This window comes from Juglans microcarpa x Juglans regia, chromosome 3D (assembly GCF_004785595.1).
Source record: "Juglans microcarpa x Juglans regia isolate MS1-56 chromosome 3D, Jm3101_v1.0, whole genome shotgun sequence".
Taxonomy (NCBI): domain Eukaryota; kingdom Viridiplantae; phylum Streptophyta; class Magnoliopsida; order Fagales; family Juglandaceae; genus Juglans; species Juglans microcarpa x Juglans regia.
Window position 1 is genome coordinate 17,275,930 of NC_054598.1, and position 26,895 is coordinate 17,302,824.

The 26,895-nt window shown below is 35.5% G+C and overlaps 1 protein-coding gene and 1 long non-coding RNA gene across 4 annotated transcripts in view; one reads left to right on the forward strand and one right to left on the reverse strand.

The window, feature by feature from the left end:
* Positions 1-1,691: 1,691 nt before the first annotated feature.
* Positions 1,692-8,382, reverse strand: LOC121254869. Its single transcript, XR_005938735.1, has 3 exons — positions 8,371-8,382; positions 4,416-4,419; positions 1,692-1,752 (listed from the first exon to the last, which is right to left on the reverse strand). It is a non-coding gene; the product is annotated as an uncharacterized LOC121254869 (long non-coding RNA).
* A 14,882-nt stretch (positions 8,383-23,264) lies between these two features.
* Positions 23,265-26,895, forward strand: part of LOC121254465 (sodium/hydrogen exchanger 8) — a 64,089-nt gene continuing 60,458 nt past the window's right edge. For all 3 annotated transcript variants that reach the window (XM_041154512.1, XM_041154513.1, XM_041154514.1), the window contains exon 1: positions 23,265-23,590. In XM_041154512.1, the coding sequence (XP_041010446.1) occupies positions 23,383-23,590 (208 nt within the window). In that variant the 5' untranslated portion in view covers positions 23,265-23,382. The remainder of the gene's footprint in view (positions 23,591-26,895) is intronic.

The following is a 26,895-nucleotide window of genomic DNA, read 5'->3' on the forward strand; positions in this document are numbered from 1 at the left end:
TATGTAAAAACTAAAAATGAGTCAAATACTCAGTAAGAATTACTTCATATTGTAAAGATATAGCAAGTTAGGATTTCAATCATGCATTCATCCCTCATATGTACATACATACAAGACAATATGCATACATTCGTTTTGAAAACATCATTGGGTGGGGATTTTATTAAAAGGGACAGTTTTCTTTTCGGAAAACACTTCTCCCGCCAGTGCCTTCATTTCTTAAAGAGTCCTAAGACTTGTGCATTCTCTTATCACTTTCCATTGACCTTTACACACTATTACACCCCCTGGGCTGGGGTTAGCAGATCTACCTTTGGACCCAAATTCCACCCGCGGTCATGGGTTGGGAATCCATCGATCTGGGTGCAGTACTAGGTGTACTACCAGCACTACTTATCAGGCATTGCAATCTACCCATTCATTGGTACCCTCGTGCATTCGTTTGTTTATCATGATCGTTACGTGTTTTCATACATCATAGCATTCATTCATTCAGTCCTTTTTTCCCTTTTTTCATTAGTCAGTTCATTCATGGAAAAAGAATCATTTAAAGGCGTAAGCATAAACTTAAACATCACATCATCGAGGCATCATTAGAACAATCAGTCCATGGCATCCATAAAGCATACAGTTCATGGGGACATTTTAAAACACTTTCTTCGCATCGCCTAAAGCATCGATTCGTAAAAGTATAAGGCACAAGCCTCACACTTTCAATTTAAAAAGGCTACATCCAATATCTACTACGTATAGTTATCCATCACATGCATGCAATTACATACTTGGGTTGCCTTAAAAGGGGCTGCCAAGAATGGTCATTACACTTAGCATGTTTTCATAAAACGTCGTTCATTTTGTAAAGTGTCTTAAAGAGAAATATTTTCTTTTCATTTCATTCATATCTTTAGAAAACTCTAGAAGCATATAAATATAATACTTACCTAGTCTCCATTTTATTCTCATACCATGCAGTCCATTCACGTGCGTGTCAAATGGCAACCAACCTACATGCATACACATAATTTTAGCGTTATTCTCTATCTAGTACATAAGCAACTAAACTAGAAATAGAACTACACTTCCCTTGGAAACACTCTCCTTTTATCTCGGGCTCTTACGTGTCCCTTACTATGCTAAAACCTTCGGGGATCCACTTATGGTCACTACCTCTTCTAAACTCAACATCCTACTTTGAGTGCTTATCCACTAGAGTGAACCTCATAATTCACCTTCGGGTTAAGACACTAAGAGCTTCATCTTATTCTTCTTATTAATCTCATCCCGATGCATGACTCAGACCGACTAAGTCACGCATCTCAATCCTAGACAATACACACGTCACTTCCTATATTCGATTAAAAGCTTCCTCATCATCCTCATCCATGCCTATTACACGACTCTAAGCCAACTCTGAGGTTCAAACATTGTGTACCTATGCTTATGACAAATTACCCATTACATATGGTAAATCCGTCTGATACATGTGTCTAACCAGATTACAAATCTACCCTACTTCCTTTTAACACTTAAGAGTAACATATAATCCACTAATGCCCACTTGTGTAAATAAGCTCCATACTCCAATACCAACATTCTCTTAAACTCAACTAGCATGACTCTTCAGGCTACTCATCCAACTACATAACTCATCCCAATACTTAACACGACAAGACTTCATTCATAACTACACATTACGTCACGTCACGTAGTTCGAGATTACTCCCAAGGTACACCGTGACCTTATCACGTCACCTAGCATCTCGAAACGTCATTTGTATGCCAACTCCTCACTCATCACAAGTACGGTTTCTCATGTACTCTTGCCACATCGTGACATCTTGTCACGTTCCCACTATATCAATTCCGTAACTTCACACATACAACAACCATAACACTACTACACGGTAACACCCGTCACTGTGACTATCGGTCATATCATAACTACGCAATCATCCATATCTTCACGACATGACACACATTACTACACCACATGAAGTACACTATACGTGTACTCCCTTCACATTACACTATGCCACATTACCACTATGGCACACATGCCATACGATGCATTGTTTCACCACATGGAGTACACTCCACGTACTCCCTTCACAACACACTATGCCACATCACCACTACGACACACATGCCATATGGTGTATCGCTTCACCACCTGGAGTACACTCCACATGTACTCTCTTCACAACACACTACGCCACATCCTCACTACAGCACACACGCCATATGGTGCATCGCTTCACCACATGGAGTACACTCTACGTGTACTCTTCTCATTCCACACAACGCCACGAGAGTACACTCCACGTGTACTCTTCCCAACCCACACTACGCCACACAGAGTACACTCCCTTCCTATTCCACACTATACACCATGCAAAGTACACTCCACGTGTACTCTTTCCAATCTACACCATGCCACATTACCACTATAGCACATACTTCACAACCACACTTCACAGCACAATCCATAACATGACTACACAGCACACTTCCCAACTACCATTACAACCCAGTTCACAACACTATTACACAACACACTATACAACTACGCCTAATGCTTCATGTACACAACCACACCACATCACCACACTACACAGCAAACTCCACAACACAGTGAACTCCAGAAATACTAACAGCATAGTCTACAATCCAACCAACCAACTAACATAATAACGAGGGTAAAGTGAAAGAGAATTATACCATCGTCAGGATAACCCTTGCGTCGAAAGCCACTAGCTTGGGTGGTGACCATTCTATCGTGGTCACTGTCGTGACCTTACAACAGGACTATCTCGGAGACTGGATCTAGGGTTCTAACAGGTGGATCTAGGTTGTGCGAGGGTGGCTGACATAGTGAGAGTTCAAAGGTGGCTGAGGAAAGGCAATACATGGCAGCTAAAGCCGTATTTAGTGGCGGTTAACCATGTACAATGGATGTTCACGGTGGTTAAGGGCTATTTGGATGTGCAGGTTAGTGGATATGGAAGGGGTGGCCATGGGGAGGTTCATGGTGGTCTCGGGATGGCGGTGAGAGGCAAAGCACGGCAGCATCTAGTCGTGTACAATGCATCCGAAAGAGAGAGTGTGCTTGTGAAGGCTAAGGAGCTCGGTTGGGCATGGGGAGGTTAGGGGGAGGTTGCCGATGAGATATGAGACTGATGGTGGTAGTGCGATGGTATGGGGGTGGCTAACGGCGGCACTTTAGGGAGAAACCCATGTGTGTAGAGGGGTTGTATGCGTGGAGCTAGGAAGGAGCTACGGGTGGTTGGGTTCCATGGAAGTGGTCCATGGCATGAGGGGAACTCGGTGGTGATGCTTGGTGGAACTAGGGTTGAGCCGAGGTGGCAGAAGGGTGGAGAACCCGTGTGGAGAGAGGTGCTTGCATGAGGAAGAGAGAGCTGCCATGAGGGCCTTTGACGATGGGGTTTGGCCACCGACGTGAGGGAAAGCCGGTGAGGTGGTCGGTGGCACTGCATGGTGGCACACGGTGGCGCTAGGTGGGGTTTCTTAGAGGAGGAGCTGTGTGGGGTGAGGCCATCTGGTGCTTGAGCTGAGGGAGAAAGGGAGGAGACAGAGGGAAAATGGAAAAGTGAGAGAAAAAGAGAGGGAGCTAGGGTTTTAATCCCATCCCTTTATCTTGGGGTCTTTAAAACGATCTAACGGTGGACTTTAAATACTGATTTGAAAATGCGTAAACACTAACTTAACTAAACACTTAGAGGAATTAAGATAGAATATTATATCATAACTTTAAACTCAGCTTTAGTTTATAAAATAATATTCTTTCATCATTAGATAAATGATGAAGTTTTGCTAATTACTTTTAAGAGAATAAAATCATCTAATTAAATAGAGTTTTCAGCATAATTTAAATCTCATAATATTTTAAATAACTAAAATCATTTAGATAAAATTATTTTCCACAATTATAATATTTTTGGAACTCTTCAAAAATATTATAATTGTCTTACTTAAAATCAGGCTTGGCCCAATAATACTAGAAATACCCCATATAAATATTTTCAGAACATTTAAAATATTTGAGGGCTTTAAAACACTGGGCGTACTTTAAAAATCAACTGCTAACATTAAAAACAAGCCTTCGAGATTCGGCAAGCAAGACAAGACTCGCGATTACTAGAGAGAAGGAGCAGACTGTTACATCCTCCATTCCTTATAATAAATTCCGTCCTTGAAATTTGGCTTACCATTTAAGAGAAGAAGGAGCGGGGTGTTACAAATACGAGTAAGCGAGCTAGGCTTAGTAGGAGCAAACCAATGAATTTTTGTGGATTTTATTTTATGGTAGCCATTTTCTTTAGTTGGTTCAAGACACGGGTTAATTAATAACGCATTTTATAAATTCATATTTATATTTAATTATGCAAGTCTCTTACCTGACTATATGTACATAAACACGTGACATCCCTAGCCTACAGGAATGAGGTGTTATAGTAATCCTACCCTATCTTTTTGTTGGATGATTGATTAACATGTTAGGCTTTAAATTATGGCATGAGAATGAAGATTTGATTGAATTATATGTGGTTGAACTTGGGAATGCACAAACGGATCAGATTTTTGGAGTCTTGCATGTGTAAATTGTTTTGGTTTAAAATTTTAGCCATGACATGTCTTGATATAATATCCTAAGCTTGGCAAACTTCTTTATTAATTGATTGAAGGTTTATATTTGAGGATAACAACATGTCATGATAGGTTATAAGTCAATATATTGTATTGATCATCTAGCATATTTGGTTTCCACTTGAATGAAGATTATCTTGTGATATCATGATTAATTTTCCCATAGTTTGTGTTATAAACCTTTAGAAATCTATTTTCATCAGGTTAGGAGTTAATTTATATGATTTATTTAGGCTTTAAGAGTTTACATGTCAAAGAGAAGCTAGATACATCATGCCTATACCCAGTTTGAAAGTTTTGTAGTATTTTGGTGTTAGTCAATGCATGAATGAGAAAGGAACTCATGTGACAAAAATCTAAGTTGTTAACATGTCCTTTGGGCCAAATTTATTGTTTACTACATGATGAAATTCAATCATACATGCATTCGTAGAAGTTATAGACTTGAAATCACATATGGTCACAATGTATGCCACGGGTTGGATGGAGTTAGCATAGTAGCTGTTTGATTCTTGCAATTTTAAGATCATCTATGGATTTAGATAATGGAAAATATGAGGTTTATGTAATTTGGTGAAATTTGGGATCAAAATGCAAGTAGTGAAAGTTTAGGGCCCAAGCGGCAAGCAATTTCAGGAAGTATTAAGGCAGTCTTGTAAATATTATTTTGAACCCTCTTGAATCCGAAAATCTTCTTTAGTTTTATGATTCCTGACTTAGAAATATATCTTTTATTTTGTCCGCACCATTTCCTAATAACTAGGGGTGATAAACGGTCCGGACCGGACCGGACCGGACCGAGACTTAGACCGGTCCACGGTCCAGGATTTTTTCAAACCGGACCAGACCGAACCGAATGAAAAAAAAAATAAAAAAATATTTTATATATAATAATTGTACAATTAATAATATAAAATTTTAAATATATTATTAATATTTGTTAATATTCTATAAATTAACAATATTTTATATATATCTTCATCTAACCTATCACTATTAACAATATAAAATTTTAAATATGTTATTAACACTTGTTAATATTCTATGAATTAACTAATATATAATATCAATTAGTTAATTATATAGTAATTATATAAATTAGTAATATAATTTTCATCTAATTTATTATCATTAACCATAAAAAATATTTTTTTATTGAGTTTGTTACATAATCTACATTAATAAGTCACTTAATTTAATTTAATATTTTAAATAATTTTTTTTATTAATTATTAAAAAAATAAAAAAAAAAGGCCGGACTGACTGGACCGGACCAGACCGGACCGTACCGATTGCTATCGGTCCGGTCCGGTCCCTTTGAGTGTTCGGTCCGGTCCGGTCTGGAAAAATTATGGACCGAAAATGTCCATCGCTGGACCGGACCGGACCTGACCATTTTCACCCCTACTAATAACCCAAGAATTTTGTAAATTAGCTTCTAACTTGGATAATTTATTTATGATTCTTGTATAAACACCACTTTCATATTATAAATGTCATTTTGAGCATATAATGTCATATGATACATCATGGAGCATTTGATTACTTACTTACATGACATGTGAGGTTTTCACCATTTTAACATGTTACATAAAAATGTTATTTTTTACATGAAGCATACTACATAAGTACATGTCATGAAATATATTTTGAGTATAATAGGAAAATAATTTTTTTCACAACCCCAAATGCTAGGACGAAAAATTATTCTCGTGGAACTCCTTTATCCACTCTAGAGTGAGTAAACAATAGAGTGGTAATCCTTGGGTTGACAAAAAACCTTCAACGGGTTTCGAATTGATTTTAAAAAAAAAAAAATACTGAAGCAAAGTCATATATGGCACTTAATGCTAGTAGGTGCATATGATGATATGTTATGATATCAATGCATTAATTTATGAGTCTACAGACAATGTAGTTTCAACATGAGTTGTACTACGGCCATCAACAGGTACTCATAGTGCAAATGGGGAGCTGTAATGATACCATATGTTATGTTCTATTAATGACGGCTCTAATAAATAAGGAATGTTATGTTTTTAAAAAAGATGAAGTAAAAAATGTTTTCGGTAAGAAAATATGCATTAAGTTTTTATGAAAGATGTTGAGGAATCTAGATGGGAGATAAATACGGATTTTCTGCATATCTGGCATATATCTCATGTTTATCATTAATCATGCATATCTTATCTCTGTGCAAGTTGATTGTTTAACTTATTGAGATTTTAAACAATCTCACTGTGGTAGTCCCATTCCCCCAGAATGGTAAAAGCTATGTCAAGACTGACCTCTAACGAATAGGATGGTGATGAACTCCACCCCTCGACTTCAGATGATTGAGAATGAGTTCGACCCCGACCAAAAGATTGAGTTAACAATGATGTTCTTAGAGATGGTTCTATTCACTATAGAGCGTATTAGAGAGATATTTTTATCTAGCTTTTTATGGAACCTCATTGAAGTCGTCTGTAATAAGGAGATTCTATCTCCCATTTTATGTCTGAATTCATGCCTTACTGTTTGGACCTCTTTTAGTAAGGCAACATTTATCTATGGTTACTTGAATTATTAGGATGTTTAGTTCATTCTAATATGAAATTTTATAAGTCACCATTTTTTTACTACGATTATTGCATACTGCCAGTTGCATATTAGGATACATTGCATATTATATGTCATGAACGGGAGTATATAACCATGTGTTGCATTTTCGAACGTTTCAAGTCTCCATTAAATCCCAAGCAGAGGTTAGGGCATCACAGCTATGCCCATATGCACAGGGAAAAGTGAGATCGACGAAGTAGAAGTTTTATGGTGGTGGGCTGTTGACATGTTGTACTTACGACTTGGTGGTTGGACATGCAACTCACACATTACAGTGTTACAATCGAGATCAAGGTTGTGGCAACCCTAGGGCACAAGAGGAGGTGTCTTTATGTGATGCATGGAGGCTTTAGTGTATTTATATGAAGTCGGGTAGTACCTTATGAAATTGGGTTTGTGCCATGTTCATGGGTCGTAAGTTTTTTCTAGTCTTGGCCAAGGCTGATGGGCTAATTTATAAGCCCATTGTGTTGTTTTAAAGGTCTAATTGAACTATTGAGCTTGCTTGGATCAAGTCGTTTAGGGATGTTTGGGTAATGAGATAAATAAAAATTATGTTAATAATAATAAAATGGTTGGAATTAAGATTTTTATTGGATTTTGGGATAGAAAATAAAAAAATTGAATAAAAATATTATAAAATTAAAATATTGTTACAATATAATTTTTTAATATAATTTTTATTTTAAAATATGAAATATTTGTAATATTTTTTTTTTATTTGGAAGTTTGGAAAAATTGTAATTATTAGATAAAAATGTTAAAAATTCAAGTTAAGAATATTTGTATTTGAGAAGGAAATATGAGAAATTATGAGATGAAATAAAGCCATCTCACTTTCCAAACAAAGCCCATTTGAATTCAGTGATCGATTCCTAAATCTAAAACAAGCCCAATTCATCCAATTAGCATTTATGGGCCTTTAAATAATTTTTCGGATCTAATCCACATCTAGTCATGGGTCCGCTTGTCCAATAAATTAAATCTGCTTTAACCGACTCATTGGGCTCAATAAAATCCATAGTCATCCCCAAATAATTTATGGGCCAAGGCTTGTCCAATATTGTTCAACAACCTCAATTGAGTTTTATTATAAAATACAATTTTGCTACAGGTACCCGCCGTTGGGTACCTGTTGCGGAATGTGTGACGTGGTATTAACCATGTCACATTTATATTATTATTTTAATATATATTAAAAAAAAACTCGATGACTAATCTGCAAATAAAGCGTGTATTAAGAAACCATTATATATTTCTCTTGATCCACTGTTCCTGCAAATCATATTTTTCCTAACACTTTCTCTGCCAGGCACGCTTTTCTTGGCTCTTGCAGAAGCTGTAAAGTACCAGAAAGTAGGTTATGTCGGCTTCAAGATCAGGTTTTTCTTTGTTCTGGTATTCTCGTTGGAACTTCTCGCAGGTTTTCCCCAATTCCCAAGCACCAAACTCGTCCCTGTTTTGCATCTCAAAACTTTTCTTCATCCTCTTCATTCCTTGGCCATTTGAGCAACGGGCATCAACCATCTCATCTTCGTGCCGTCGAAACTGCACCGCTGCGTTAGAAGCCGCTGTGCCGTTGAACTCTCATCTCGTTTTCATCCTCTTCATTTTCCTCCTCGTCGTGGGTATGAGCAGCTCTGTTTTATGCAGTTTTTTTTTTTTTTTCTATTTTTCTATATCTTTAGCCACCCATCAGTACAGTTTTACCTTTCTGCAACCAACGACGGGTACCTAGTAAAATAGTTGGTTAAAGTACTGGATTTTTATGGTGGTACTGGTTTGGTATTTGGCTTTGGTTCTGGTGGCGAAGCTTCTTCACTTGGGATGGGTACATTCTTCACCTGTAAAAATGAATGCAGAGAGATGGAAGCAGAGATGTGCTTTGTGTTGCGTCGAAGGGAAGGAAATATGCAGTTGAAACGTAGGGAAGGGAATTTGCAAATGAAACGTACGTTTCATTTATCCACGTGGAGGCCTGGGTACGCAGGGGTCCTCCTCCGGGTGCAAATAGACTTTTTGTATAAAATATTGACCTCAAGATCCAATTTTTGCCTAAAATGTACGGATCTTGCTATTATGCACGAAGGTTATAGAACAGTACATTTGTCTTTTTTTTTTTTTAAAAAAAATATATTAAAAGAATAATAGAGAAATGCACTATTCGGTCACCACCTTCGGGCACTCAAGCATTTTCCCAAATCTAAATCTCAACAATGAGACCGAATTAAAACCTTAATAAAAACTTCACCCTAATTTCTAGCTTGGCATGTTTGGCAAACATGAGAATTTCCAAAATTCTCAATATTTCTCATAATTTCATTTTTAAATATCACTTAAATACATAACATTTTTTCAATTTCAAATTTTTAAACTTTTTCATCTAATCATTACCTAATCATTACTCAAATACAAATATCAATACAACTTTTACAAACTTCAAAATAAAAATAATATCAAAAAATTACATCCAAAAAATATTTTAACTTAATCTATCCACTTTCATAAATTTCAATACAATTCTTATTTTAAAATATGTTTTTATTCAATGTTTTCTTTTTCCTTTTCCAAAATCCAATAAAACAAATTCACTCAGATCATTTCACTGCTATTCACAAAAATTTAAGATATTTTAAGCATTTAAACATAAGAAAAGATATTTGTAACCATGAATTATGTAACTGCCACATAATCGCTTTGAAAAAAGTGAATAAAATATGGGACTACATAAAAATAATAATTTTTTAATAGTAGATCTCACTCTTTTTCAAATCGATTATATGGCATTTACGTACTTTACAATTGTATATAGAATTATTCTTTAAACATACCCTAAAACTCCATATACGATAATTACGTTAAATAAATAACAAAAATTAATAAACTCTTTTACAAAGTTTGGGGGTGTTAGACATAGGGTTTATGACTTTAAGATATAGTTTGACATGGGTAGTTGTCATGGAAGAGTTGTGCTTTGAGTGGAAGTGGATAGTTTGAATGTGACTTGGATTTGGACTATGCAAGTGGGGCATCTGGGGCTCTAATGGGTTGGGTTTCTTGGACTTCTTGTGAGACTTGGCAAAGAGAAACGTTCGGCTTGCCCATCTTTGAATGGGCCTATGGGTTGGACTTCCTATCGAGCTACTCAATATTTTAGATTTAGAGATGAATTGAGATGATTTATAAATAGTAATAAAATTTTTAGTTGAAATTAGATGAGATGAGGTGAGGTGAAGTGAGATGGTTTCATCTCACCTCTGAATCCAAACGGGCTCTAAATCTAAAGAGAAGTGTTATAGCAACAAATAAATTACATAACAGTAATCTTGCAAATTGGCATAACTTCATATGATTCATCAAATCTATTTTGCAATAAAAATAACTTTACAATCTGACGAATCACGTCAAACCTTATCAATTTGTAAGATTATTTTTATGTAATTTCTTTACGACCAAAGTATTTCTCAAACCTAAATTCATAATTCAAGATCCAGTCCTATGTACCCATGAATAAATCCTCATAGCCTATGATCATGACTCCAAGGTATTCATATTGATTCCTCTAAAATAATGTCACTTTACATAATCTCACTCTATTTATATTTCTTCAACTATTACAAGCACTAATCCCATCATATATTGAATCCTCAATAATAGATGCGAGTTTAAAATCTAAATTCCACCTCTTACCCTAATGACCTTCCATAAATAGAAACCCTTAAATAAAAAAAATGGTGGTGCGAGCGGGCCACCCAACGATTACTGCTAGACATATCGCTAGTATAAGTTCTTTTATACATTTTTTAACATCCTTAATCATTAAAAAATATATACAAATTCACTGATAGTCACTTACTTAACTATTAAGCAAAAAAAAATTAAAATAAAAATACTCGAGTAGTAACTTTGAGCGGTAACATTGAAGGGGCTAAGTTTATCTATTTTATCATCATTCACTTAACATTAATTAATATGGTATCAAATAATTGACTCACAAGTAAAACATAATAAATAATCTCAAATAATTTAATATCAGGTTATGAGATGATTGGAGGATGATATAATAAAATGGATTATGAGTAGCATTGATCAGTACACCAATACCATGTCATATCTAGGATTAAGTGCTAATTTGGGTAGTGGAATATTCACAAAATATATTAGATCACCTCACTATCTAAATACAACATAAATCTTACTACTGCTTTCCGTTAGCTAAGTCACATTGACAAAAGATGTATTTTCATCAACTTATTTGCTCCACTCTTCTTTTCTTTTATATATGTGTGTGTATCGCATCTATCTAGCTTTTACAACCCATAGAAAGACGGTACGATTTGGATGGTAAGTCTCATTTGGTTATATTGTTTAGATGAAATGAGATGAGATGAGATATTTTGTTAAAATTTGAATAAAATATTGTTATAATATAAATTTTTAATATTATTTTTGTTTTAGAATTTAAAAAATTTGAATTATTTATTATATTTTGTGTAAAAGTTTACGAAAATTGTAATGATTATATGAGATGAGATGAGATAGTTTGATTTTGTGTAATCAAACCAGTCATAAGTTGTGATAAGATAAGTTGAGATGAAAGTTGAAAGTTAAATAAAATATTGTTAGAATATTATTTTTTAATATTATTATTTTGAGATTTGAAAAAGTTGAATTGTTTATTATATTTTGTTTGAAAATTTGAAAAAAATATAATAATTAGATGAGATGAGTTATAATGATTAATGGCTCACTTTGAATAATAGAGCTTTTTGACTCTAAAGCTTTTATTTTTATATATAAACAATGCTTAACTGTTTTATTCCTCAGAAAAATTACATCATTGCATCATGCCAAATGACTTGGGAAACAAATTATGGGAAAAGAGTCTCACCAAATCACTAGATCATCTACATGCCATGAATGTCTTGCCAAACAATGGGCAACTGCATTGACCTCCATGTTAAATTGTAACTTTTGGAAATCTTAAGACCATCCTCCTTATCACTTGGAGCAAATTTTCCCATATAGGCATAGAATCCTGCTCTTTGTTAAGCTCTTGGACCACCAACAGAGAGTCACACTCCACTTGAAGTTCACTAATTCCCAAAGGAAAGTAGATCTAGAGACCCCTCAACATAGCCAATAGTTCAATTTCCATAGGATCATTAACCTCACGTTCTGGTTTACTAGTAGTTTAGATCTCTCTTCCACCCTCATCTGGAAGAGCCATGCCTGTACCTGATCTGCAATGATCATGGAATATAGCTCCATTTATGTTCATTTTCAGTACACCCGAAGGTGGAGGATTCCAACCACATTGAGGTTTAAATCCCTTTTGCTTCTCCCTTGTTGTAGAAATGAACTCATTGTAACCTACTAGCACATGGTCCAAGGCTTGTTTTGGAGTTAAACTCTTATTCTCATAAAACAGTTGATTTTTTCTATACCACAGCCCCTAAGCACATAAAAATAACTTCTCAATTTCACTTGTTTTATTCCTTCTGATCAATTGAGTCAAAATCTGTAGAAAGTCTACTTGAACTTGATACTCTTGCAAGAAACTAAGTTGTGCCAGCAATACACCTTTGAAGCTTGAACAATATAGGAGAGTATGATTAATGTCCTCCTCCTCCACCTTACACCATTTGCATTTAGCATCAACCACCACTTTCTTTACTTGTAGATTTTTCAAAGCTGGTAAACCATTCTTGCACACCCTCCAAGTAAAGATCTTTACTCTATTAGATACTTTCATCTTCCATATTTTCCTCCACCATTTTCTCTGCTCCTCCCCATATGAGATCTCACTAAGTTGCCTCTCATGTTGAGGATACTTAGCCTTACTCTAAGGCTTAGCATATGCTTACCATATGTGACATATTTGACCCTTAATTCTAGGCTTAATTCTAGGAATATTTCATTGTATCGATTTACTCCTACTTACCATATATTTTGTAATCAGTCTTTATGCTATTTGATTTGTATACTGTAAATGGTTATAAATAGAATATACTCACCGCTTCACAAGTGTGGTGGTTTCATCAAACCCTCTCATGGTATCACGAGCCACTCTGGTTTAACAGCCATCGTTCCTTCTCTTTTTTCCATGGCTTCCGATTCCTCTCCCAATCTTCTTCCTTTCAATACCTTAATTCACATGATCACCATCAAGTTTTCTTCCTCAAACTACCTTCTATGGAAAAGCCAACTCCTTCCTCTTCTTGAGAGTCAAGAATTGTTGGGCCATGTCGATGGAACCCTTGTGCCGCCACCCCGTTTTGAACCTACCAACTCTAACACGCCTAACAACAAACACCTGGCGTGGAAAGTTGCAGACCAATGTTTACTAAGCCTCTTACTTTCCTTCCTCACCGAGGAAGCCATGGCTAAGGTTGTTGGCCTCTCTACTGCACGTGACGTCTAGCTCACTTTGGAGAACACTTTTAGCCATCGCTCGAAGGCCCGCGAATTATCTCTCAAGGAAGATTTACAGTTGATGAAACTCACTTCCCTTCCCTTGATAGCTCCCAGGCCCAACCCCTATCCTGTCTCCATATTTTCAATTTTCTTGGAACCATGTCTCCTTCATACCGACTTACCCCCATCTTCCATCGCGCCCCCTTCCTAGCAAGTTCCTCAATCCGGCTCTTCCCCGTGTGATCTTTGTACTGACCATGTGGATGAGTTTGTGCAGGCTGTTGATTCTCTTGCAGGTCCCTCTTCGCCGCACCCGGCTTCCAGTCCACCTTCCATTGAGACCACTACTGAAAACACTACTGAGACCATTGCAGATCCTTCTACTCCGGCATTTCCATTGGCTTCTCATCCTATGCTCACACGAGCTAAAGTTGGGATTTTTGAGACTCAGCATCCGGCGAATCTTGGCATTTTGGGATCCTCTGGACTTCTTCCTGCTCTTCTTGCCTCTACTGAGTCCAAAGGATTCAAATCTGCTGCCAAAAATCATGCCTGGCTTGCAGCCATGGATGAAGAAGTACAAGCTTTGCAACAAAATCGCACTTGGGTTTTGGTTCCTCGCCTTGCCAACACCAACATTGTTGGTTCCAAATGGGTGTTTCGGACCAAATATCTACCTGATGGATCCATCGAGAGTCTCAAAGCTCGCCTTGTTGCCAAAGGCTATACACAGGTACCTGGTCTCGACTACACTGACACTTTTAGTCCTATTATCAAGGCTACCACTGTCCGTGTTGTGCTTTCTCTTGCTGTGACCAACAAATGGCCTCTTCGGCAACTTGACGTCAAGAACGCCTTCCTCAATGGTACTCTTACTGAACATATTTATATGGAGCAGCCGCCTGGGTATATTGATCTCGCTTTCCTCATCATGTCTGTCACTTGAAGAAAGCTCTCTATGGTCTAAAGCAAGCACCTCGTGCCTGGTTTCAGCGCTTCAGCTCTTTCCTCCTTACACTTCGTTTTTCTTGCAGCCGTGCTGACACCTCTCTCTTTGTTTTTCATCAGCAGTCTGGCATTATTTATTTGTTTCTTTATGTTGATGATATTCTTATTACTAGCAACAACTAGTCTCTTCTTGACAGTTTTACTCGCAAGCTTCATTCTGAGTTTGCCACCAAGGATTTGGGTTCTCTCAGTTATTTTTTTGGTCTTGAAGCCTCGCCCACTCATGATGGTCTCTTTCTCAGTCAGTTGAAATATGCACGGGATATTCTCACTCGAGCTCAGCTGCTTGACAGCAAACCTGTTCACACCCCCATGGTTGTTTCTCAACACCTTTCTGCTAATGGTCCTCCTTTCTCGGATCCTACTCTCTACCGCTCTCTTGTTGGTGCCCTTCAGTACTTGACCATCACGCATCCAAATATTGCCCATGCTTTCAATTCTGTTAGCCAATTTCTGCATGCCCCTACTGCAGATCACTTCCTTGCTGTTAAGCGTATTCTTCGCTATGTCAAGGGTACACTTCACTTTGGTCTTACCTTTCGTCCGTCTGCCGTTCCTACTACTCTAGTAGCTTACTCGGATGCCGACTGTGCAGGATGTCCAGATACTCATCGTTCCACCTCAGGCTACTCTATTTATCTTGGCGACAATATGGTTTCTTGGAGTGCCAAGAAGCAACCGACTGTCTCACGCTCTAGCTGTGAATCTGAGTATCGTGCACTTGCAATGATTGCAGCCGAACTTCTTTGGCTTACACATCTTCTTCATGACCTCAAGGTTCCACTTCCGCAGCAGCCTCTTCTCTTATGTGACAACAAAAGTGCAATCTTTTTAAGTTCCAATCCCGTTTCCCACAAGCGGGCCAAGCATGTTGAGTTACACTACCATTTCCTTCGGGAACTTGTTGTTGCTGGCAAACTTCACACGTAGTATGTACCATCTCACTTACAGGTTGCTGACATCTTCACCAAAAGTGTCTCTCGCTCTCTTTTTGAATTCTTCCGATCCAAGTTTCACGTCCGTCCAAATCCAACGCTTAGCTTTCCGGGGGGGGGGGGGGGGTGTTGAGGATACTTAGCCTTACTCTAAGGCTTATCATATGCTTACCATATGTGACATATTTGACCCTTAATTCTAGGCTTAATTCTAGGAATATTTCATTGTATCAATTTACTCCTACTTACCATATATTTTGTAATCAGTCTTTATGCTATTTGATTTGTATACTGTAAATTGTTATAAATAGAATATACTCACCACTTCACAAGTGTGGTAGTTTCATCAAACCCTCTCACTCACAAAGGACATGAACAATCTGTAGGCACTCTTGATACTAAACTGTCCATTAGGCTCATGCTCTCAAACCATGCTAACCTGTCTACTGTCAAAAGGTAGCATCATATTTAGTACCTCATAAGCATTTCTTTGAGGTAAAAATCTTCTTACATTCTCCATATCCCACCATCTTGTATGTGCATCAATTAGGTCAACAATTGTCCAATTCAATTGGGATTGAGTAATAGAAGTTGAAACTATAATTAATCTAAGATTAGGCAACCAATAATCTATCCATATGTTAATGGCCTATCCATCTCCTACCCTCCATCTGCACCCTTTTAACAGCAAACTCTTAACCTCCCAAATACCCTTCCACACATAAAAAAGTGCTGCTTCTAGCTTGAATTCTTTAAAATTAGAAGAGGAAAAATACTTAGCTTTGAAAATCCTGTGTAGCAACGAGTCATTCTCTTTGAGAATTCTCCATCCCTGCTTTGCTAAGAGTGTCATATTGAAGGCCTTCAAGTCTTTAAAACCCATACCTCCATTGGTCTTCGATCCACACAATTTCCTCCTACTAACATTATCTTATTCTCCTCTTTCTTTTGTCTCCACCAGAATTTTGCAATCAAACTCTTCAATTTAGTGCATAGAGAGGCAAGAAGTTTGAAGTAACTCATTGTATAGGTGGGAATAAACATGGCTACAGCCTTGATGAGCACACTTTACCTCCTTGTGATAGAAGCTTTTCCTTCCACCTTTGAAGTTTTTGTCATACCTTAGTTTTAAGCTGAGAAAAAGCTTAGTATATTCCTCTATCCACTATGGGAGGAAGTCCCAGATACTTATCATAATTTTGCCTTTGCAATACTCTCCACAGCTGCATGATCTCTGCTTGTTGACTAGGGATGACATTTGTGCTGAACACCATGGAAGTTTTTTTCTTATTCACGTTTTGCCAGAGGTTTTTTCATAAATTTCTAGCAGATGTATTATATTCAAGTTGGTTTGTAAAATAGCCCTACAAAACAAGACACTGTCATTTACAAACATTAGGTTTAACTTTTGGAGCACTTCTACAGGTACGAATCCCTTCTACTGCCCCATTTATATCAGTATGTTGTAGAAGAGAAATAAGTCTCTTAGTGCATAAAAGAAATAAGTAGAAAAAAATAGGATCTCATTGCCTTAAACATCTAGTAGGATAGATTGGACCTTTAGGCTCCCTCTCCATTTACTAGTGTTAAGAAAGAAACAGATTGCACACTAAAAATATCTTTAAAATGCTGCTATGCAGCTATTAAAAATATCTTTAAAATGTATTTATGTATGACTTTTTTCCAAACTTTACATCAACGTGAAGAGATTTTCTACGAGCTACAGCTACGGAAACCCCATGCGTACTGCATTTATAGCTTTGGAGTTTCCACTTATTTTTCGACGAAAAGATCAGTTTGATGTATTGAATGGCAGTTTATTTATTTAAAGAAGAGATTTCGAATTCTAAACTTCTATTTTAAAAGTTGAAAATTATGCCAGCTAGCGTTATTAATAAGTACGAAATCCGATTGAAAGGATTAAGAAAATCAATCATAACATATATAATTAATTAATTTAACTTGAAAGACAAGTTTTATACTTTGACCATTTGAAGTAAGCGGCCGGACACTACTCATAGGCTGCTTTTGGCATGTGCTATTTTATTTATCATGTTTCCAATCAATTAACATGTCTACATCTTTCAAAGTCATCAACTACCCCATGATTATAACATATATTAATTTTTCGGCCGTCCACACTTCACATCTTTTATTAGCCACATATCTTTTCCATAGACATATATAATATCTTGAACTCCATCCGCGTACTCAATGTTAATACAACAAATTTGCTCACATCCTGCAGCTTACAGCAAACGTAACGTGGAATTGACGTTTTCTAACGTTTTAATTTTATATTTTTATGAACTTGACATTAAGTATGTGTAATAATACAAGCATGACATAAGTATTTGGTGTAGATATTGACTACCGCTGAACCCATTTAGACAAAAAATGGAAAATTTATTCGCACACCCACGTACGCCTAATTACTTGTTATATATATATATATATATATATATATATATATATATATATATATATATACACAACTCAACTCAACTCCGCCATGTTTGATTACACAATTTTTTTTTTTTAAATTTGCCAAAAAAATTTCTATTTTAGTTTTTTTCGGATCATTATCTAAACATAAAAATAATATAATCTTTATAAATATTAAAATAACAATACCCTTAAAAAATTATATTCAACAACTTTGAACTATAAACTTTCAAGAACTCCACAATATACAAACTCCAATACAAATTTACTTTTTTTTGAAAAAAAAAAAAAAACTATTCAAAATTTTCTCACTATTTTTTTGAAACTCACTCCGTAAAAAAGCTCAAAATTTCTCATAACCAAACATGACCATAATTAATGAAATTAATCATATAGGTCTAGACCTATAATTATAGACCTAGATAATTATGTGGCTAAATAAGATACTCAACCATATAATAATCTATTATTCGGAAAGGCACTAGCTAGGCACGTGCAAGAGTCTAAGAGGTCATTCAAGGTGCTGGGCTTCCTTCGAGTTCAAATAGCAACTTCTTGCTTTGATATCTAGAATCTCATTCAATTAAAGTCCTCAAATCGAAAGGAAGTATAGTTCCTTCGTGAGCTTTCAGTGCGTAAATGTTAGATCAAAATACAAAAGCACACCTCCCTCACTTCGAAAAGAATTCGATTCCTTAGACAGATGATTAGGTGATCAAATCAGGCCAAGCATATAATCATCTTCGAATTAATTCGATTATTTGGACATAGATAATTACGAGGTTGAATCAGCACCAAGTATAACCAATGAGAATATTTAATTTCATATAATAATACCTTTTGTGTGTGATGGACTATTATAAATATTTTATTAAGATAAAAGTAGAATAATTAAAATTTTTATAAATATCGAATGAAAAAATTATTTATAGATATTAGTGAATAAATTAGAAGCTCTTTTCGTATGAATATGAAACATGCATTAGAGGTACTACTTGTACAATGAGAACTTTTTTTTCGTTGTTGGATCAAGTAAATAATTACTTCTTCAGTTCTACGCCTTGTCCTTTTGTTCATATGATTTTGAATAAAGATTATATAATAAAAATACTTAAATACCATTTAAAAATATAATAAAATAAAATAAAATTTGTAATATCTCTATCAATATTTTAAAATATAAAAACAAAACATGGGTAGAGGCCGCCACCTTTGGCCAGACCTAAGCTGCCTAGGTTGGTTGGCCAAACTAGCTGGGCAAGATTTGGGTTACACCTAGGAGGGAAACCCAAGCGATCGAGTCTGGGTTCAACATGCGTCATGGACGGAATTTATTCAAATTAATTTTTTTATTTTAATTTGATTTTTTAAAAATAAGAAGAAAAAAACTAGTTGGATATGTGGCGGGCTCCCAAGATGACATTTGTACCATGAATGAACATAGATGGAATTTATGATGGGGGGTGGGGGGATTAATTCACAATTTATTATATCAGTCTTATTAATCCTATAAAAAAAAAGCATAAGAAGATGTTGTCCAAAATTTCCTTTAATTTATGTATTAGGTATAACAGCAAAAGTACAAGTTATATGTATGTATGTATACATACATACATACACATACCTCCAATACCTTAAAAAAAAAAAAAAAAAAAGGCTTACATGATCAGCTCTTTCTTGGAACATTTGTTAAAGATGTCAAAAGAAAATCACCCTTTTTTCAAAGACTAGAGGAATATCTAGTTGGAGCCATTTACCTCTATCCTAAAGTTTCTGACATGCAATGTCTAATTTCCTTACCAATTTTATCATTAAGTAACGATGAAATATTAAATAATAGTGAATAGTAATGAAAAATAAGTGACAAGTAACAATAAAATAATTAATAATAATAAGATATTCTGAATACCAAAATTAAGCCAAGTGGAACTAGATGCCAAACTATGTTGAAGGAACTTTGAGGGTATTTTTAGTTGAATCAATCAGCTTGTTTAATTGGAATTAATGTTATCGAACATGCTCTTGATGGATTCTTGGAACATGGTTCTTGAAACTAGGTTATGTGAGTATATAATTAATTATCTCATCCACTATATTATTTGTTTATGTTCTTATAAGTGTTCTTTATTCCTTACAGACAAGCTGTTTTGAAACTAGGGCTACACTCAGAGTGCTGTGTTGCATGAATTGGACTCCTTACTCTAGTTTTTAAATCTAGAATTTCACTACTGAATTAAGTTATCCTAGTTTTTGGCTCTATAATTTTATTATTGAAAGACTGCATGCCTCTATTTACCTTCAAGAAGAAAGAATTAATTTCAATATATAATTGTTTGGGTCAGCTTGATAATTAATTTACAGTTATTTTGGACATAGCCATGACTGATAAGAAAAATGAAATGTATAATATTTGTTCTAATTCCATCATGAATGTCCAGTATATATATAGCATAATTCCATCTCTTATACACTGCAAAATATTGTTGAATGATATCAATGCATTGCTACGTACCATTAAAGAGGAAATTAGCTCTTTCTCATACATAATTTTGGAGCTTTTTTTTTATTTTTTGGGAGAGGGAGGTTTCAAATTTCAAACCTTCATTTTAAAAGCTAGGGATTATGCCAACCAAACCACAGGCCTTTGGCATATTTTTGGCACTTAAAGGTTGGTCAGTCATATTAATCCTCATGAAAGGATACAAAGGATGATCAGGATTAATGATGAGTTGAGTTGAAATTAATACCAGTGCTTCATTAGTATCTAATCTTATTGGCCTCCTTTAACTTTTCATCTCTTAGTGTCAATATTGTGTTAGGTCCCCTTTGGATGTTGACTGAATTGAAATGAGCTGAGTTCTTTATAAATAGCAGTGAGCTGAAACGATATAGTGAGTTTTGCAGGACCCATTTAAGATAAGTTTAGATATATTTAAATGTTAAGATGAGTTTATATATATTTATGAGAAGTTGAAAAATGTTGTCAATCCTACATATAAAGAGATGTTAAGTTGAAAAAATTTATGTGTCCCACGTATAAAGATATTTTGAGTTGAGTGATTTAAAAATTGACTGTTTATATATTAGACTCAGTTTAAAATTAAATAAATAATCTCGATTCAATCCACGTTTCAAACGGGACCAGTAGAATGCTTTTTTCGTTGGAATTCTTTCCAACCTCTATTGTATTCTAGTTTGGCAATTACAACCATTTGTCTAAAGATGAGTTTGGGATTTGATAGCGGACCTAAAAAATCAACCTACAAACGCTTTACGTCCAATTATTTTGGATAATGTTTGCGTTTTTAGCATGCAATTTTGTCGTGGAGTTTTGGCTTCCTAAAGCTACGATTGGATAGTAAGGTAATTTTAGATGATTTATAAATAATAATAATAAAATAATAAATAATAATAAAAATATATAAAAATTAATAATAAAATAATAAATAATAGTCCAAACACAGTCTGGAATCTCGTGAGCCTCCCTAGTTTTTTTTTTTCTTTTTCATTTAGCTTTTAGTTTTTGAATATTTAATTTTGTTTTGAATTTATTTCTTTTAATTTTGAGGTTTCATTTTGGCAAGCTTATTTTTTGTTATTATCTTTGACTGATTTGATTATCGTTCATGCCGCATCAAACACATTATTATTTAATTGGATTAAGTTCATTTCTTATACGACAATGAAAATGGAGTAGAAAATAAGTACGGTTTTGATTCGGTTGTTCGTTCGCAAAATAGGTGGGTTGGGTATCCGCATAAATTTCAAACTCCACACCACCGTTCTTTTGACGAGGGAAAGAACAACCAAATACCCTAGAGTTAGTTTCGCACCATTCAAAGGTTCAGGTGCTTTACGCCGTGCGTGCTTTATCAACCCAAAATCCCAACATTACTTAGATTGTGTTTGAATGCTGAATTGAATTGAGTTAAATTGAGTTGAGTTGAGATAATAAAATATTATTAGAATATTATTTTTTTTATTATTATTATTTTAGAATTTAAAAAAGTTGAATTGTTTATTATATTTTATATTGAAATTTGAAAAGATTGTAATGATGAGTTGAGATGAGTTGAAGTAGGTTAAGGTTCCAAACGAAGCCTTAGAGTATTAGCGTTGGATTGACTATTTTATTTTTCAAATTTTAATTAATATATAATTTTTTCACTTTTAACTAATCATTCAAAACTTAAAGTTTGCATTAGATTAGTCATCACACTCTCTATAATAATAAAATATTAATATTTATTATTTTTATATATTTTTAATTAATTTTTACTTTTTAATTACTTGTTTATTTTATTTTCATAATTTTCAATAATCTTTAACAATCGTATTCATTTTCATTTTCACAATCCAACAATCTATAATATAATAATCTCATATGTATATAGATGATAAAATTTCATATCTATAATATAATAATCTCAAAAAATACTTTTAAACTTGCGATATTTATTTTTATATTTGAAAAGAAGAATGAATTTACTGTAACTTATATTTTAGATAAAAACAATTTAACTAATTTAATGTGTAGTAAATATGGATGATATTTGTTACATTTAAAGATGAAAATAAATTTGACTAATCTAATACCAATGCCCTTATATTTTACGAGCACACCTCAAGAATTTATTTATTTATTTTGAAATCGATTCAAAAAATTATATGAATAAGAAATGATTTGTATAAATCTTAAATACATAAATTTTGGCTTCGTTTACTAAGTAAACTCATCTCAACTCATTATTACAATTTTTTCAAATTTCAATATAAAATATAATAAACAATTTAATTTTTTAAAATTTTAAAATAATAATAATATTAAAAAATAATATTTTAATAATATTTTATCATCTCAACTCAACTTAACATCTAAACGCAGTCTTAATATGAATTCTTATGAAAAAATAGATTCTATTTTAAAAAATAAAAAAATTATTATTTATTAATCGAATTTATTTTTTTATAAAATATTTATATAAAATTTATCTATTTAAATATTGTAAGCAGTATTACTTTGAGATGTAAGAACATATTCTTGGAGAAATGCACATGCAAGCAAACGTAAACCAATAAATAATCGTTAAATAGGATGTAACGGATTTTGGTTTTGAGTACTGAGGAGAAACAAAGGAGAAACAAAAAGTCCACCCCCCCCCCCCCCCCCCCCAGCGGGGGCCGCCCCTCTCTCTATATCTGTTTTGTTTTTGGTACCACATCTCTCGTTTATAAATTTGATGGAAGACTAGCTGCTAATGCTGTGGTCTAAAACGTCTGTCTGAGCTGTTGTCGTCAACCGAATTGAATGGCTGGCTTAACAGAAGCACCGCTTCCGTACAGAATCATGGAACAGGATGCTTCAGCTTCATTTTCTCATTCGAGCCCGACGGACGCTGTGTCTTTCTTTGGGCTGTGTTTGGTGCTCGGAATTGCTTGTAGGCACCTCCTGCGTGGGACCAGAGTCCCTTATACATTGGCCTTGCTCATCCTCGGCATTGGCCTCGGATCCATTGGTATTTGCTTTATTTCTATTTCGAATTTGTTACTCTCTCTCTCTCAAAGTGTTATTTTTTGACCATCGGTTTTAGCTCTGCCTCATAAAAAAAAAAAGAGAAGAATTTTCGAAGTTTCAATAATTGATAGGCTGTTTACAAAGTATAATTCATTTACGTATTATTTACACAAAGCTTTTCACTTTCTCTTTACGGGATTATTTACGTATTTATGCTCTCGGTTGTAGCAAACAACCAAAGAGTCTAGAGAGCATAAAGAAATTTAAAAGTATTTTGGCCTTGTTTGGATGTTGAGCTGAGTTGAGATGAGTTGAGTTCTTTATGAATATTAGTAAGTTGAGATTATGAAGTGAGTTTTGTGGAGTCCACCTAAGATGAGTTTATATGTGTTTGGATATTAATACGAGTTTAAATGTATTTCTAGGAAGTTAAAAAAGATTGTAGGTCTCGGGTGTAAAGAGGTGTTGAGTTGAAAAAGGTTGTGGGATTCACGTGTAAAGAGATTTTGAGTTGAGATGAGTTTAGTGATTTGAGAGTTGGATGTTAGACTCAGCTTAAAATTAGATTGAATTGAGTTGATCTTAATTCAGTCCAAGTTCCAAACGGAACCTTAGTTATGTCATTTGGAGACAACACCCAAAGGAGGTTATGGCCAAGGGTAAAGATGTTACTTGTGTAATCTTGTTCAATCCCTAAATTGGTGACATCCGGGTATGCAAATGGTATATAATATATACACCTAATGATAGGTCTCAATTCTAGAAGATACAGATAGTATAGAAAAACACTCTTCGGGTGAGAATGAACAACAGAGTGGAATAAACTTGCATAATAATCCATTAATAATTCTTGGCTGCTTAAATAGCAGCAAACCACTTAACAACCCACGTACATAAAGCCGAAAATAAAGGATAACACCATACTGCTATCAACTATTAACCGAAACACAAACACACGTTGACCAGAATTGAACACACGTACTAACGGAAATAAATATGTAGAAATAAACGTGTGCAACCGAAAATGACCCAGTCCATGCCTCATTCCCTACTGCACGTTCAAGCCTCACTCTTTGATACTTGGGTTCGGCTTTGGTTTCTCTTAGACTCACGTGGCTTATCAATACTCCCCCCATTAAGTGGATCTTTGTCCTCAAGCTTCACAGTTGGGAACATTTGCAGCAGCTTTTTCGTCTAGCCAATTGCTGGTGGACCTGGACCCGTTTGAAGGTTGTTTGCTGCTTGTATGGGTGTAGCTTCAAAAGTACCATATTGTCGATTTTGAACGACACATCCCCCTTGAGTTGGTTGCTTTTCGGTAACATCTTTCACAAATAATGTTGCCGCTGCCATCGTATCCTTCCAGCATGAGTAGTCGTGGCCCTTGACACCGGTGACTTGCAGTAAAATTCTCATTACAATTAAAACATAGACCTTGAGCTCGCCTCCGTTGCATTTCATCCCAAGTCAGTCGTCGAACAGGAGCTACAGGTGCGGCTGGTGATGCCCGAGTTGCTAGCGGAAGAGCTAATGGGGCTCTCAGATGTCCTAAAGTCCATTGTCTTGATAGTTGGTCATCTTTCATTCGTGCTAAGCCGATGGCTTCCTTTAAGGTCTGAGGCTTAAACATTCGGATACCATCCGAGATGTCCATTCTTAAGCCGCCCATAAATGTTCCCACAAGAGCTCTTTGCGTCCAGCCTCGTACCCGATTGCCCAAGCGCTCGAATTCCCGTTGGTAATCACGCAGAGAACCATCCTGCCTTATCCTTGAAAGAGCTTCATCAAAATCTTCGCACTCCGAAGGCCCAAAGCGAGCCCAGAGTTCGTCTTCAAAATTTGTCCACGAGAGAATGCGTTCTTCTTCCTGGAATGTCCTGCGGATCCATTGCCACCACTGGTTGGCCTCTCCTTCCAAGTGGTAGGAGGCCAAAGAAACTTTCTGGGCTTTGGGAGTATTCTGAAACTCAAAAAATTGGTTCACATGATTTTATCACTCCGTCGGATCATCTCCTGAGAATCGAGGAAATTCAAGCTTCGCTGTTTTGGAGGATACAACAAGCTGTCTCCCATTGTGGCCTTCACGCTATTGGTTACCATGGTTTGGGAGCTCCTGGTTTGAGAGCAAGACATCAGAGAGGCGATTGAGGGTTTCTTCCAAATGACGAAGCCTGTCGGCCATGCCGAACTCCATCCTGTGTAGCCCATCTTGCACTCCACTGAGCCCAGGCTCCAACTGCTCAATACGCTCTTGATTGGTTCCCATAAATAACCTGGCTCTGAGGCCAATGATAGGTCCCAATTCTAGAAGATACAGATAGTAAAGAAAAATACTCTCTTCGGGTGAGAATGAACCACAGAGTTGAATAAACTTGCATAATAATCCATTTATAATTCTTGGCTGCTTAAATAGCAGCAAACCACTTAACAACCCACGTACATAAAGCTGAAAATAAAGGATAACACCATACTGCTCTCAACTATTAATCGAAACACACACGTTGACCAGAATTGAACACACGTACTAACGGAAATAAATATGCAGAAATAAACTTGTGCAACCGAAAATGACCCAGTCCATGCCTCATTCCCTGCTGCACGTTCAAGCCTCACTCTTTGATACTTGGGTTCGGCTTTGGTTTCTCTTAGACTCACGTGCCTTATCACCTAAACATTAGAAGAAAAAACAAGAGAAATCCTGATATCGAAGATACTGATCGCAAATACAAGGGACCACCACAGGAAGGCCCAGCCATATATGGGCTCATACTCCAAAAGAATTAGTCCATTACAATTGGAGTTCCTTGAAATTGTTAGGGTGAACACAAAAAAACAGAGGAATATTTTCTACCATTATTTGTGCAAATTAAATTGACAATCTAGTAAAAATAAACTCACAAACAGAATAAAGAAAATCAAGCAACCCACAAGCAAGAGACCCAAGATTTTTACGTGGAAAACTCTCAAATGTGAAGGAAAAAACCACGGGACCTAGTCTAGTTAAACTTCCACTATCAACAATAATAGGTTTAAAAATTGTCTTATCTAGAGCAATCTCTACAAGCTAAAAGTACATCAAGAATATCTGTATTCTTGGTTTAACACATAATCATCTCCATACAACATGCATATCAGGGCAACAAAAAAGATCTCACCAAATGGGTATTTTTAGTAAACAATCAGAGAGGAATTTCAACGATAAGCACCAATCAAAATGAAGCTCTCACTATCAAGAATAAAATACTGAAATCTCATCAAAATCAGACCATAGATAATTCCTCAAAGCTCTGATGGAAGTGTGAGAAA